The 14,183-nt window shown below is 49.3% G+C and overlaps 1 protein-coding gene across 2 annotated transcripts; it reads right to left on the reverse strand.

Moving 5' to 3' along the window:
* Nucleotides 1-3,956: 3,956 nt before the first annotated feature.
* Nucleotides 3,957-13,364, reverse strand: PPIE (peptidylprolyl isomerase E). 2 transcript variants are annotated; one of them, XM_034754266.1, is made up of 10 exons: nt 13,316-13,364; nt 11,312-11,410; nt 10,198-10,241; nt 9,451-9,477; nt 8,640-8,721; nt 7,905-8,005; nt 7,419-7,542; nt 6,655-6,840; nt 4,513-4,655; nt 3,957-4,414 (listed from the first exon to the last, which is right to left on the reverse strand). In XM_034754266.1, the coding sequence occupies exons 1-10, from the start codon at nt 13,344-13,346 to the stop codon at nt 4,346-4,348; spliced, it is 906 nt and encodes a 301-aa protein (XP_034610157.1). In that variant the 5' UTR covers nt 13,347-13,364; the 3' UTR covers nt 3,957-4,345. The 2 variants fall into 2 exon arrangements, with proteins under 2 accessions (XP_034610157.1, XP_034610158.1); XM_034754267.1 differs by lacking the exons at nt 9,451-9,477; nt 10,198-10,241.
* Nucleotides 13,365-14,183: the final 819 nt, after the last annotated feature.

Consider the following 14,183-nt stretch of genomic DNA (forward strand, 5'->3'; position numbering starts at 1 on the left):
TGCTCGATTCTAAATGAAAAGATTAAAAAACAAACATTATTTTAACCCCCTGATCGTGTACTGTGATTTAGTGAAGTCAGAAAGGGGAAGCTGTGCAAACTCTCACCCCTCCTGCAGCTTTTCAAGAACTCCCTTTTTTGCACACTGAGGGGAGGAGGGTAAAGTTTTAATGTAAAACTGCTGCAATCATTCCTCTGTTGGCCGTTAGTCTAATAGTCTCCGTCTTCCTTCTCTACTGAGATGGGTTGTCTGTTCTGCCTGATCCTGTCAGCATGGTGCCATGACATGAGCCCAGTGTGATAACAGCTCAGCTAGGAGACAGTAAAGGGTTTGTATTTTGGAAAGCAGCCCCTGTCTGACTGATTAACTTTCCAGGATGCTGTAAGTACTAGCACCATTAGCCAAACATGTTACTGGATGAAATTTAAGGCCCATGGAGTGGCAGGTTGTCACACCAGCTTGATCCAAACGTCCCGTCTGGCCTTAATCCACACAGCTGAAAGTGACCACCAGAGCCATTTTGGAATAACTCTTCTGCTATAGTTCCACATGTGGGAGTTACACAGACTAGCTTAGCTTTTCTGAAATAACTAGTCAGTTTCCTTCTGTAGACAAGCCTTGAGAGACTAATAAACCAAGGACTGTTCAGTGACCTTCCCAGTAGCTCAAAGAGAAGCCACCTGTAGAGAAATCCCACAGCTGTCTGATGATCTGAAAAGCCAGTCCCAAGACAGAGGAGACTTGCATGGAAAAATAGCATGAGACATCACAGATGCATTCCAGAGGACGTGACCCAGCCGTTGACAGACCAAGCTCACTTTCCAAGCATGAAACTTGGAAAGTCTACAGCCAAGACCAGCTGTGGCTTCCCCTCCGCTGCCCCAACCCAATTTCCTAAAATAACTGAGAACTAAACATCTGCAAACTCTTGTAGCTAGCACATATTTGAACTGCAAAAGCAGCTCTAGGAAAAAGCAAGCAGGCTCAACCTTCGATAGAGATGGGAAAGGAACAATGGTGAACGAAGGTGCTCGATGCTTACTAGCCTTCTGAATTTGCAAATGAACAAGCAAATTGCATGCATGGCTTATGAAGAAACGTTTTCCTTCTGGGTGAATAGCTGTATTGTACCTGTCTTCATCAACTCCCCAGCAACCTGGTTTTAGACTTTCCGTAAAACTATTAATTAGATTTTTCAAATGCAATAATAAAGAACAACCTGTATTCTTTTCTGCATGCAGCCACCACACAACTGCCATCTAAGCTCCCAGTCCTAACACTTAACTGCATATGTAACTTCTCGTGGGATTAGTGCCACTGACTTCAACAGGCCTACTTGTGCATGTAGTGACACATGTACTTAACTTGGGCTGCAATCACTTATGATCCCAAACTCTCATACGTGATGAAACAAAAGTAAGAGGCTAATCCTGCATCTAGTCAAGTCAATGTGAACAGTGGCACTGGTTTCAATGAATACAGGATCAGACCCCAAATGAAAAAAAATTGAGACAATGGGAGTATAAATATGGAAAACACAGAAGTGACTTTTTTCCAGATCAAAACACTTAAGCCTAATTAGGCAACCGTAAGTTTATGCTATGGCAGCTAATGTTAATGCAAAAAATATTTCAACATAGTTACAGTTTTGATCTGCAAGAGTCACAACTCGTACTTCCTGTTTTCCTTTCCCCTCTTTTCTATATTCCATGTCACGTTCATTGCAGCTTGTTTGCTGGGCCTCCGCAGTGGCATAGACGGAATAAGGAGGAAGCCCTTAAACGCATTTCATCTGGAACCCCCTGACTGTGGTCCTTGAAGGACGTGAAATAAAGGTTCAGTGAATGATCACCAACAATGTCTTTCAGTCCTAAACTTTTCAAAGCGGATAGCCTGTAACTACAAATGTTTGGGTTACTGCTCATCAGAATGCGAGGTTGTGTTCCTAGTGGATGGATCAGGAGACCTGGTTCTATTTCCAGTTCTGCCACTGGCCAGCTGGGTGACCTCAGACAAGTCACTTCCCTTCTCTGTGCCTCAGTTTCTCCATCTGTAAAACAGGAATAATGATACTAACCCTGTCTTTGTAAAATGCTTTGACATCTACCAATTAAAAGAGCTATGTATTATTGGTATTAGCTTAACCTACCAGCCACTCAATACTAAAGACACCCTGACTTTTAGAATAGATTCTTTTGCCTAACAGCTACTTTTTATCCGAAGGATCACAGCAAATGAAGAGAGGAGGGAGGAATTCTACCCGTATATTTGTAAAACCCCACACCCTGTATGGTGTCTAATATCAACATTTCTGTACATTTTAAAATATGTAAATCAAGAAATTAATGCAAATTTTAAATGCGAAATGAATGCATAACAGGTCCAATAGAAGATACTACCAGACCCGCCTTGTCTCTATAAAAAATATGGTGGGCGAGGGAATATGTTTTATTGGACCTCCTTCTGTTGATGGAAGGTGCAAACTTCTGAGCTACACAGAGTCCTGTGCTGGGACCCACACAGCTACCACCACACTGCAAACAAATATAAAAAAACCCACTTTTGAGAAGCTGTAACAGAGCGGTGTCCTTAAGGACAGTTTTGTAGGTGACACTGCCACATGTATTTAGTAGTACAGTACCAAAGCAACTATCTAGAATTTAAAGGCAAAACAAGCTAGGCCATAATTGGAGACAAAGCCACAGTTACTGCTCTGCCCATATTCATCCCCTGCCAGTGTGAACGGGCGCTCCTTTTTCAGGCCCAGAGACCTTCTCATTCAATATCGTTGCCATTCCAAACCGTATTTAACTCCGCTCTCCTCAGAGATTCTAAGTCATCTCCAACTCACACAAACCTGACGGGCTCTTTTTCATTTCATGTTTACATTTAAAAAAAAATGAAGAATTACAAAGTGGTGGTTACAGAAAATGTTAGTCCTGCTAAGGACATTAGCTTCACTTTGCGCGCGCTTAGACTTCTTGGGCCTACTATTTCCGCACCGAACCAAAGGCGAGACTAAAGTGCCTTTCCTCTGTCATGCAAATGGTAGCCGCTAATAACGACCTGTGACATAAATGAACAGCTACGTGCTATTTGAGCAAACGCTTGAACATTGCCTAGACCTTCAGGACGTTTGGGCTTAGACACAGACACCTTGTTGCAGGAATTACAGAGCGGCGTCTCTTTCGTATGGGCCCCAGTACTTACACCTCAGTTATGTTCCCTCACTTAGCACAATCAGGGGTGTCAGTTTCTCAGAGGACGAGAATTTTCACAGAAACAGAGCCCAGGGCCATTTATGCGCGAGCCTTTCCCGAGAGCTGCTCCGGCGCCATCTGGCGGGAACGAACCAACCCAGACGCAGAGTGTAAACACGAACATCAGTGTCAGGGAAAGCTTTTCAAAGGGCCTTTCAATGCCTAAAACCCATTCACCATCACTGTAAATGCCAACGGTCCCGCTGTTTGTAACTGCAATCCGCCTGCACCACATCAGCACTAACGGGGTGCACGAGTGTAACGCTAGACAAAATGCTGGTAGGGATTTTAGTGCAGAGGACAGTCCTTCGCTAGGGCTGTGCACTAGATTAACGAACTGAGGACACTGCCTAGCTCTTTTCATCCAGAGATCTCAAAGCATTTTACAATGCAGCTCAGTATCCGTATCCCCATTTTACAGAAGGAAAAACCAAGGCCTGGGGAGGTGAAGTCTGAGAAAGGCTGTTAAACACAGAGACCCAAAGCAGCTGGCTGAACAGCAGAGGGTCCGCACGTAACTCCATAAAACACAAGGCAGACTTCTGCTTCTTCAAGCCTTTCCCATGACAGCAACTTTCTTAGATTGTAAGAAACAGGTGGTGACTGTTTGCACTTTGTTGACCCCTAGACGTTACCACAATCTGTGAGCTAAACAACACGACACTGTGAAAATTCCAAGATAAGGGGCACCTTTTCGGTATTTTGTAAAAGCTCTGGTTTATTTTAAACAAGTAAAAATTCTCTACGGAAGACACCGGCAGGATTGGAGATGCCTCGCAGAGGAGGGACAGAGGATCCACTCCGGATTGGACAAACTATTTGCACGGTTTTTTTAAAGGAAGCTTCCTGTGCCCTCCCCGGGTGGAAAAGCACCCACTGATGAGCCTATGCTGTCTGCTGACCAGACTGTCCAGTCCAAGCCAATATGGTAGTTTCTAAAGAAACTATGTGGCAAGTGGGACTTGTGGAGTAACAAGGTGACTTTTCTCCTTGGCAGGCTCCAGTTCTTTTTTCCCCGTCCAGAACAACTTCCAGCCTTCACTGCTCATCTGGTCACCCCATCCAGACTCCTGACAGACAGGGGCTCACACATACTCCCCACAGTCTGAAATGATCACTTTCTCCTTGGGTTTCCCATCTTTGCTGCCTTGAGCCTTCAGAAAAATGAAACAAGAAGTAAAGACAAATCTCCAAGTCAGACCAAAGAAACAACTGGGGAAAACATCCCGTTGTCTGCTCCCCGGGCTCCTACCTCGATCTGCCGCACCACCTCCATCCCTTCCGTCACCTCTCCAAAGACCACATGCTTGCCGTCCAGCCAGTCCGTTTTATCACAAGTGATGAAGAATTGGGAGCCGTTGGTGTTTGGGCCAGAGTTCGCCATTGATAACAACCCTGGGGACAAAATATTATTATTGTATTGAGGTCCAGTCATGGAGCAGGACCCGACCGTGCTCATGGCTGAACAGGATGGTCCCTGTCCCAAACAGCTGACAAATACGAGTGACCGGTGCGCCATTTATCATAGATCTGCTCTACGCTCACTGTTAAGCGCATCACCACATCTGAACATTGGCTGCCTAATACAAACAGTCCTTCAGCAGCCCCGTCATCACAGGACAGCCACAGAGCCCGTTTGCTAGTATGTTTTCAGGTTCATAATACAATGCTGCCCTCTGCTTCTTTTCTTCTCCTGTCTCAGGCTTCATCAGTCCCATTCATGATAAACCCATTACACGTTGCCCCACACAGTGTTCGCTACCATCATGTACCCTCCCACCGTGCGTACAACACAATACGTATTACAAGGAGCGCGGTCAGGCCAAATTAGGTTGCAAGTTTAGATTTTTATAAAACATAGGATCCATTGAAACTGTCCCATGGAACATTACTCCCCCCTCTCCCCCGAATGGAAATAAAAAATCCAAATCAACATTCCCTACAGTGTTTACAACCCATCCTGCAGCATCATATTAGTGCAACAGACACGGAGTGCAACAAGCGTAAAATTGACTAAGCTCAGGGACAGTGGGAGAGCTGAATGGCGAATATCCAGCCTCTTAGGAACACAGGACTGGAAATGACCTCTTGGGTCATCAGCTCCCGTCCTCTGCTCTCCCAAGCAACCCCGTTGTACCTCCTGCTCATAAACTCTTACTTCTGGGTCACTAGTGCAAATCCGGCCTAGGTCAGCTGGGACCAAATGCTGCTAACGTCTGACGGCTACTAGGCAGCTGCTTGGTGGCCTGCGTAAAATACGTTGGTGGCCTCACGACGTACGTAGGTGACATAGGTCACTTCCCAGCGGACAAACCTCACCCACGGGGTTAGCACGGTCTCCCTTTGCTGACAAGCTCAGCTAAGAAGAAAGGGGCTGAATTGGCCACGGACAATGAAATCCCCTCCCACTTCTAGAGACACTCTTTCCGGGTCAAGTGGTGCAACATGGCAGGGTGGGGGGTGGGAAGAGAGGGGCTGTACCCAATCTGCAAGAGCTTCACTCTCTGGCTACATCTATACCGTAGGCACCAACTTCCTTTCTTTCCCCTGGGTGTTCGACACCCCCGCCCCCACTCCACCCCTTCCATGAGGCCATGCCCCTGCCCCACCACCCCATTCCAACCCCTTCCCCAAAGTCCACACCCCAACTCCGTCCCCTCCCTGCCAATATTCCAACTCCTTCCTCAAATCCCCGCTCCCACCTTCTCCCCTGAGCATGCCACATTCCCGCTCCACCCCACCCTCCCGGAGCGTGCTAACGCTGCCAAACAGCTGTTTGGCGGCGGCCTGGCGGGAAACACTGGGAGGTAGGTAGAGGAGCGGGGATGGGGCGTGCTCAGGGGAGGAGGAAAAGGTGGGGCAGGGGGTGAGGGGAGCTTGGCTGCCAGTGGGTGCAGAGCAGCCACTGTTTTTTCCCTGGGAGTTGGCGCCTATGTTCTATAAGGCAAACCACTGGCAGTGGCGCATAGGGTATGCGTAGCTACACGCCGCAGTGAAAAGCGGGCTGCGTCCACATCGTGGTATGTAGCTACATGCGGCTGCGCAAGATACTGGCACAGGACCGTCAATGGGGCGCTACCCCGCTAAATACCATCCGTGCAGCCATGGGAAGCACGTCTTGGGCGTGTAGAGAGCCGTGTAGGGTACACAGCACAAGGTTCTGGCGTGTCTCTATTCTACTACGCTGCTATTTACATCTGTGTGAAGGGAGCGAGTAGCGTCCATACTCTACATGTGACTGTAGATCGACGCAGTGTAGACGTAGGCTGAGACTCCAGCCCCGTTTACCGACAATGAACTCAGTTACCCCCCAAAAGTTCCAGCAATCTGCAACCTTTGCCCGAGCGGCCCCCCTAAGCCAGCCAGCTCCCGCGCCCACAGGATCTGGCCTTACCTGGTCCCGTGTGCTTCAGAATAAAGTTTTCATCATCAAACTTCTTCCCGTAGATGGATTTGCCTCCGGTGCCATTGTGGTTGGTGAAATCTCCAGCCTGACACATGAACTGGGGGATGACGCGGTGGAAACTGCTTCCCTTGAAGCCAAAGCTCTTTTCGTGGGTGCATAAGCAGCGGAAATTCTCTGTGTGTGGGGGGGGGGAGGGACCCGCGGGACAGGAGAGGAAAGAAAGCAAAATCAAAGTTCAAAATGCCAGCAATGGGACTATATGCAAAAGCTCATCTTAGACCAGAGGTGGCCAACCTGTGGCTCCAGAGCCACATGTGGCTCTCCAGAAGTTAATATGCGGCTCTTTGTATAGGCACCGACTCCGGGGCTGGAGCTACAGGCGCCAACTTTCCAATGTGCCGGGGGGTGCTCACTGTTCAACCCCTGGCTCTGCCACAGACCTTATCCCCACTCCACCTCTTCCCGCCCCCTTCCCTGAGCCTGCCGTGCCTTCGCTCCCCCCCTTTCCTCCCAGAGCCTCCTGCACCCCACGAAACAGCTGATCGGGGGAGGGATGGGGAGGCGCTGATCGGCTGGACTGCTGGTGGGTGGGAGGCTCTGGGAACGGGGGGGGAGGGAGCTGATGGGGGGCTGCTGACGTATTACTGGGGCTCTTTGGCAATGTACACTGGTAAATTCTGGCTCCTTCTCAGGCTCAGGTCGGCCACCCCGTCTTAGAAAGTGCCTTAGAGAAGTGGCACACTCTCTCTCACCCGCTGTCATGGGCACAATGTCCGAGCGCAGGAGAATCTGGAGTCGGCCTGCGGGCTTGTTTCCAATCTTGATGTCCATGTACACCTGAGGATTGGCTCTAGACTTCTTAGCAGGAGGCTCACCCTAGGGAAGAGAAACAAAGTGACGTTCCCATAGGTTCTTCTTACAGAGACCTCCAGCCCTGAGCTCTCAGCCTTCAGTGGCTCATCGCTTAAGACACCCAGCACAGATGGGACAGCAGGCTGTGACTTTCCACCTGCTGGGCGTGGCTGCTCCCCCTCACGCAGGGAACGTCAACACTGCAATCAGGAGGCGTGATTGAAGCACGTGTAGACATACCTAAACTAGCTTTAATCTAGCTAGAGGTAAGCTAGCTTGAGTAACCATTTTCAACTCATCCTTTAGATCGACGCAAAAGGAACACGTCAAATCCACCACTGGATTCCTTCCTTCTCTACGCAGGAGACCAGAGTCCTGTTGTTTACCTCCTGCGTCTCTGATTTGGAAGGTTCTGCTCCCTCTTCCTCTGCATTCTCCTCAAGCGTCTTCCCCGAAAACTTCTTCAACCAGTCATCATCTGACCAGACTGGGGCAGAGAGAAGAAGGGATCAGAACAGGGTCTAAACCAAACCATGTGTTCTGCAGCATTGGGGGGAGGGATAGCTCAGTGGTTTGAGCATTGGCCTGCTAAACCCAGGGTTGTGAGTTCAATCCTTGAGGGAGCCACTTAGGGATCTGGGGCAAAATCAGTACTTGGTCCTGCTAGTGAAGGCAGGGGACTGGACTCGATGACCTTTCGGGGTCCCTTCCAGCTCTATGAGATAGGTATATCTCCATATATTTTAAAACACCGTGTATTCTACACAGCTTTGAAGGAGCAGGAGTACTCAGTCCCCGGTAGGAGAACCCTAAGGACACGGAGCCCATGGCTCAGAGAATTACAGACCCATTACACAGGTGAATGAGAAAATGATGTTCACTGCGTCAGTAGCTGCAGCCTAGTAAAACCTCCCGTTAGTCACCTCTCTAAAAATGACCAGCAGGATCAACTCACCCAGGCTTCCCTCATGGCTACTGTGCACAGGTAACATGAGTGACACAGGCCCTCAGCAAAGCGATGGAGAAGGCAGACATGCAGCAAGCAAACGGAACCGCAACACAGCCAGGCAGTACTGACAGCAGGACATTAAGGTTCTCCCCCCTCTCATTCACCGACTCACCCGGCCTGGAAGAGCCTTCCTTAATCCGCATTGGCTTGGCCAAGTTGACACGAATCGTCCTGCCAAAAAGCTCAGATTCGTTCTAAGGAGAACGGAAGAGAAAAAGGTGAGAAATTCCTGCGTTCTCCAAAGCCCTGCCAGGCTCCGAGGGAGTCAAGAGAAACACAGAACTTCCTTCCCCCCCGCCCCCTGTCTGAGAGTATTGATTATTTGAATGGACCAGGAGCACATTGGGCTAGGTGATGAACAAACACAGAACAAAAAGACAGCCCCGCCCCAAAGAGCTTACGAAGCCCGAGACAAGAGAAAAAGAGGGAGACAGGGAGGAGCACAAGGCAACAAGGAGATAATATCGGCAAGCATGAGAGGCAGTGGCCTTGGCACACCAGCGGCCTGTCTGTGGTATGCAAACCAGGCATATGCCAAAGCAGCCACTGCCCCCATTTTAGCTGGCAATTCCCTTTACACTCGAAGAACCTGCAGCCACGACTAAAAGCTCTTGAGATTCTTCTCTGACTTGTGTCCATTCCCGACAGCTGTTACATGGGGAGAGTTCAGAACCGATTTACCAAAAAAAACCCACCCACTCCAGAGGGTATCAGATCCATGTTTCCCTTCCTTGGCCTAGGAACTATGATCAGCGGTGAAGGGGATGGGGGTCATTAGATACAACAGAAATCTCCAGACAATGCTGAGACATCCTGTCATGTCCCATCGTACTGGGAACAGAGCAAAGCCAAATGATACAGGGGATAGAGAAAGGGCTACGCTTCCCCCAAGAACGTTCAGTAAAGGGGAATGTAATCCATACCATATTGTCAATAGCTGCTGCAGCGTCCTAAGGGAAGAGCAAAAGAAAATAAGTTATTGCTAATTCAGCCATGACTCCTCTAGTCACGTAAGAAAGCCACACTAGGTGCATAGATGGCTGCTGGGATTTCATATCAATGCATAGCCTGGGCTGGGAGCAACTGTCTAACCGCGCTCCTCAATGCAAAGCCTGTAGCTTCTTGCCACATTTCACATGGACCTTCACAAGCGTTTTCAGACATAGGGGCAGATGTAGTCATGGTTTTCTCCCCATCGATCCAATCAGCTAATGCCTCCAAACTGCACACCCTTCGGGTCCCATGTTGGGCTGATTTTTATTTTTTGAAGCCTGCGATAGGGTCATCAGGCCACAAACAGGTGACAGCACATGGTATCTACTGAGCTAAAATCACCACTCGCATCACCGACTGAGTTAGCCCTGGTCAAGATTTTGGACCACGAAGAGTCTCCAAGATGGAGGTGTTTCTGCAGGATCATCCAAAGAAAGCAGAAAAACCAGAGATGGCAAAACTGGACCCAGAAGTGGGACAGTGATTCCAGCAGAGGGAGAACCATATGCAGCCATGACTGTTAACCTTGAAGGAGTCAGTAACAAAGGGTGCGATCCTATTCCCACTTAAGTCAACTGCAAAACTACCAGTGACTTCAGTGGGAGCAGGACTGGGTGAAAAAATGGTGGCGGAAGAAGAGATTTCAAACTCAGTATTAAAATTTGCTCCTTTCTCACCTCTGCCAACTCAAATTCAATGAAAGCAAATCCCCGGTGCTTTTCTGTGGAAAGATAACGAACAGTTACAGCTGCCGGGAAAGCCAAAGAACAAGAGATTTGACAACAAGTCACTCGTGCTGCTAAGGGAAATTAACGTGTCTGCTACTGCCTCTCCATTTGAGAATTCAGACGTTGTTTCAAACACACTTATGTTTTTAGCGGCTGGTGCAAAGAACTGGCAACATCGGGGTAACAAAATGGCCCATTTTTAATTACTTCAAGTTGTACAGAAACATTAAACTGTTCTTTATGGCTCTGATGTTAACAAAGCTAAATCTCCATCAAGGTAATTCTCAAGTAATGCATTTAAACTATTTGTTGTACAGAAAGAAGAGCTAAATTTACACCTTCATCCTGAAATAGCGTGTAATGACAGGAAAATCTCTTTGCTAAATACTGAAAGTTGTTATTTACGAAATAAACGAACAAACATGATTTAAAGAAAAGACATTGCAAAATACAATGTTAATCTATTTTGAAAACTGTAATTTAGTTTTAATGGTTCGTGCAAATATGTCAGGGAATCCTAGCACATGCCCTGGAGAATATGTTGTCAGATAATGGACTTTTAGTAACAATAGATCTGACTGCAACTGCTATTGAATCGTTGCTAAGAAGCAGGGAGAGGACACAGGTTTGTAGGTGATTACTGAGGGTCGGGATTTTAAATTGTACTGGTGTGATTCAGAAGACGCTAAGAAACTTCTGAAACTGGTCGAGTTAATTGGAAAACTCAAGCCTCTAAAGTTTTGCACATTCCAAAGACAGCATGTTACCCAACACATCCAGCAAATTCAGAGCACTATGGACCCCAATGGCCTGGTGCACTGGGAAAACGCTGCCCCCAGATTTTGATGTTACAGAAGCACAAACATGTAGAGTTACCATTATGCAGGGTTCTCTCTTCAAGAGAGCCTTGCAAGCCATGGTTTCTTGGGAAGCAGCAAACCCCAAGGACAGAGCAGCTGAAGAAGGTAACTGGACACTTCTCTCAAATTCTTGGACATGATTCCTGACACAGAGATCCACACAGAGCAAGAAACAAGACAGACCAAAGCAGAAACCGACTCACCAGTTTCATAGTCCAGAGGTATCTGAATATCAGTGATATCTCCAAAGGGAATAAAGGCAGCATGAAGAACTCTCTCATCCACCTCTTCCGCAAGTCCACCTGCAAGTCACATAGAGCGTTCTCTACCTGCACAGCCTGTTTGCCCACAAAGACTTCCCAGTGCAGAAACATAGACGCCACGTGGCATCAGTGCAGAGGAAAGGATGGCTGCTGATTACAGACCGCTTGTAAACTACAGCTCGCGAAGAATGTGGCTATGTCGATGCAAGATGGGGGCCCACAGTTTGGGGAAAGATCTGAAGTTTCTCCAGTGGCTTCTGCACTGTTTTCAAAACCTTCCAGTAGCCTCAGAGAAAGAAAATCCCTTCTGTATAAGAGACACCACCTTCCCCATCAGCAAATAAGGATCCTAAAACAGGGCCGGCTCTACCATTTTTGCTGCCCCAAGCACACACACAAAAAAAACCCCTCCCCAAACTGCCGAAGGAAAAATAAAATAATAATAATAAAAAAGCTGCCCAGACTCTGCCGCCCCAAGAATGGACAGAATGCCGCCCCTTAGCATGTGCCGCCCCAGGCACGTGCTTCTTCCACTGGTACCTGGAGCCGGCCCTGCCCTAAAAGGAGAAGGGGGGAACCCATTCCAACCTCCCAACTTTTTAAAACCCCTTTTGAAGAAATGAAGAATGCAGGAACCACTTGAATTCACAACCAATTCCTGGTCCTTTGCTGCTTGCTAATCTACATCTGGCTTGGACCAAATACTCACACAACCCTCCCACCCACAAAAAAACCCCAATATTGCTAATCCAATGACCAGATTCTTCAGCTCTCCCAATGGCAACAGATTGCCTGTCCTTGCTCATGTGCCTTTCTCAGACCTGCCAGATGTACTGAGCCAAAGACAGTGAGCAAAGGACATGGAGTGGAACCCCCAAGTCTCAATCTTCCACACCTGCTGCAGACAGGTTCCAGGGATCAGTGCAGATGCAGTTAAGCACAAGGGACAACGTTAATTTAGCAATTCATTTGGAGGTCAGGGGAGGGCAAGAACATATGAGCCCTGCAACTTGGTTGCGGGGGAGAGCAAGCAGATATTAAAAAGTTGGGCAAGGGGTTGAGTAACATCTGTGCTGCCAAGTTGTCTGGATACGCATCCCAGCCTGTGAACAGAACCTACTGGGGCAGGAAACACACGTGGCATACAGCCAGGCCAGAGTGTTTGAACTCAGGTGTCTGGAGTTATGAAAATCAGGCCTCTTTTATTATGGTGCCTAAGTAAGAGCAGCTGCTCTCAGGAACCCCCCTGAAGACCAGACCACAGGGGTTTAGGCATCAGAGTTTAAACATTATGACCGGAGTGGGCATTCATCCATTCGGTTCATGCAGGAGAGCTGTACACGTCCCACATTGGGAGGTGCAGGGAAAGGAAGGTGACTATGTTAAAGTGCCATTTAGTTTTCATTTAAGCTTAGTGGGACCCACTCGTGCCATTTTTTTTTTTGAGTCACCTGCTCTTATGTGTCATCCCTAAAGCCCCAGCTCTCGGATTCCGGGGAGTCTGGGAACATGAGCGCTTTAAAAAGCATGAGGCACAGTATGTTTCTAGCCCTGCCGTGACAAGCAGGAAAATGTGAAGATCCTCAAAGGCTCAACGCCAGTTGATCCCCCCCCCCCACGTGTAACCCAGTCCCATGACTTCGGACGGGGTTTGTGATCCTCCCCAGCCTCTAATCCGCTCCCTGCACCGGCTCCGGGCTGGGACAAGGCACCGGAGCGAGCCCCCGGGGAATCCGGCACTCGCCAGCGGAGGCGGGAGAGAGGAGCCAGCCCGCCCCGGAGGAGGGCAAGGCAGGGGACAGGGGTGCTCTAGCCACCGCGCCTCTTCGGAGGCCTCCCCGGGGGATCAGCTGATTGCCAGGGGCCCACGTGGGGCGCTTTGCCCCCAGCCCCGGGGCGCTGTGAGAGCCCCCGCCCCGCTCCGGCTGCCCCGCCGCTACTCACCCACATACAGCACCCGCTTGGTGGAAGCCATCTTCCCGCCCCAAGCCCTCCCCTTGCCCCGGAACCGCACCCCGCGCCCCGCCCGCAGCCCGGCCCGGCCCGGCCCGCCCCTGGCGAGACACGCGGCGGGGGCGCCGCAGCCGCTGGGCGGGCTCCGCGCTGCTCCGCCGGGGCCGTTCACGGGCCTTCCCCGGCTCCGGGGGCAGGAATTAGCCCGTGCGAGACGCTGGAAATCTCCCCCGTCCTGTAACAGCGAGCGCCGCTGCTGCCCCAGGCTGGTCGTTTCACTCACCAGCCTGCTCGGCCAGCTCGTTGTGGGTGTCGGGGGGGGATTAATAGGTGACCCCAGACCCAGCCTTGTGCATGGAGGGGTAAGAGGCACAAGGCTTCATTCACAGCAGCGCCTAGGGTGACCAGACAGCAAGTGTGAAAAATCGGGACGGGCGTGGGGGGTAATAGGAGCCTATATAAGAAAAAGACCCAAAAATCGGGACTGTCCCTATAAAATCAGGACATCTGGTCACCCTAGCAGTGCCCCTGGCAAGGAGCCCCAGCAGCTTAGGTTAACACAGGGGTGTGACTTGATCACAGTCTGTAAGGAGCTATGTGGGGGACAGACATGGAATACTGGGCTCTTCAGTCTAGCAGTGAAGGTACAACACATAAGATCCAATCGCTGGAAGTTGTAGCTAAACAAAGTCAGAGTGGAAATAAGGCATCCCTTATTAACAGAGGCATTAACCCTTGGAACAACAGACCAAGGTTTATGGTCGATCCTCCACCACTGACCATTTTAAAATCACGATTAGACGTGTTTCTGTAAGATCCGCTCTAGGAATTATTTGGGGGATGTTCTCAGGCCCGCGCT

The sequence above is a fragment of the Trachemys scripta genome, chromosome 20, assembly GCF_013100865.1.
Source record: "Trachemys scripta elegans isolate TJP31775 chromosome 20, CAS_Tse_1.0, whole genome shotgun sequence".
Taxonomy (NCBI): domain Eukaryota; kingdom Metazoa; phylum Chordata; order Testudines; family Emydidae; genus Trachemys; species Trachemys scripta.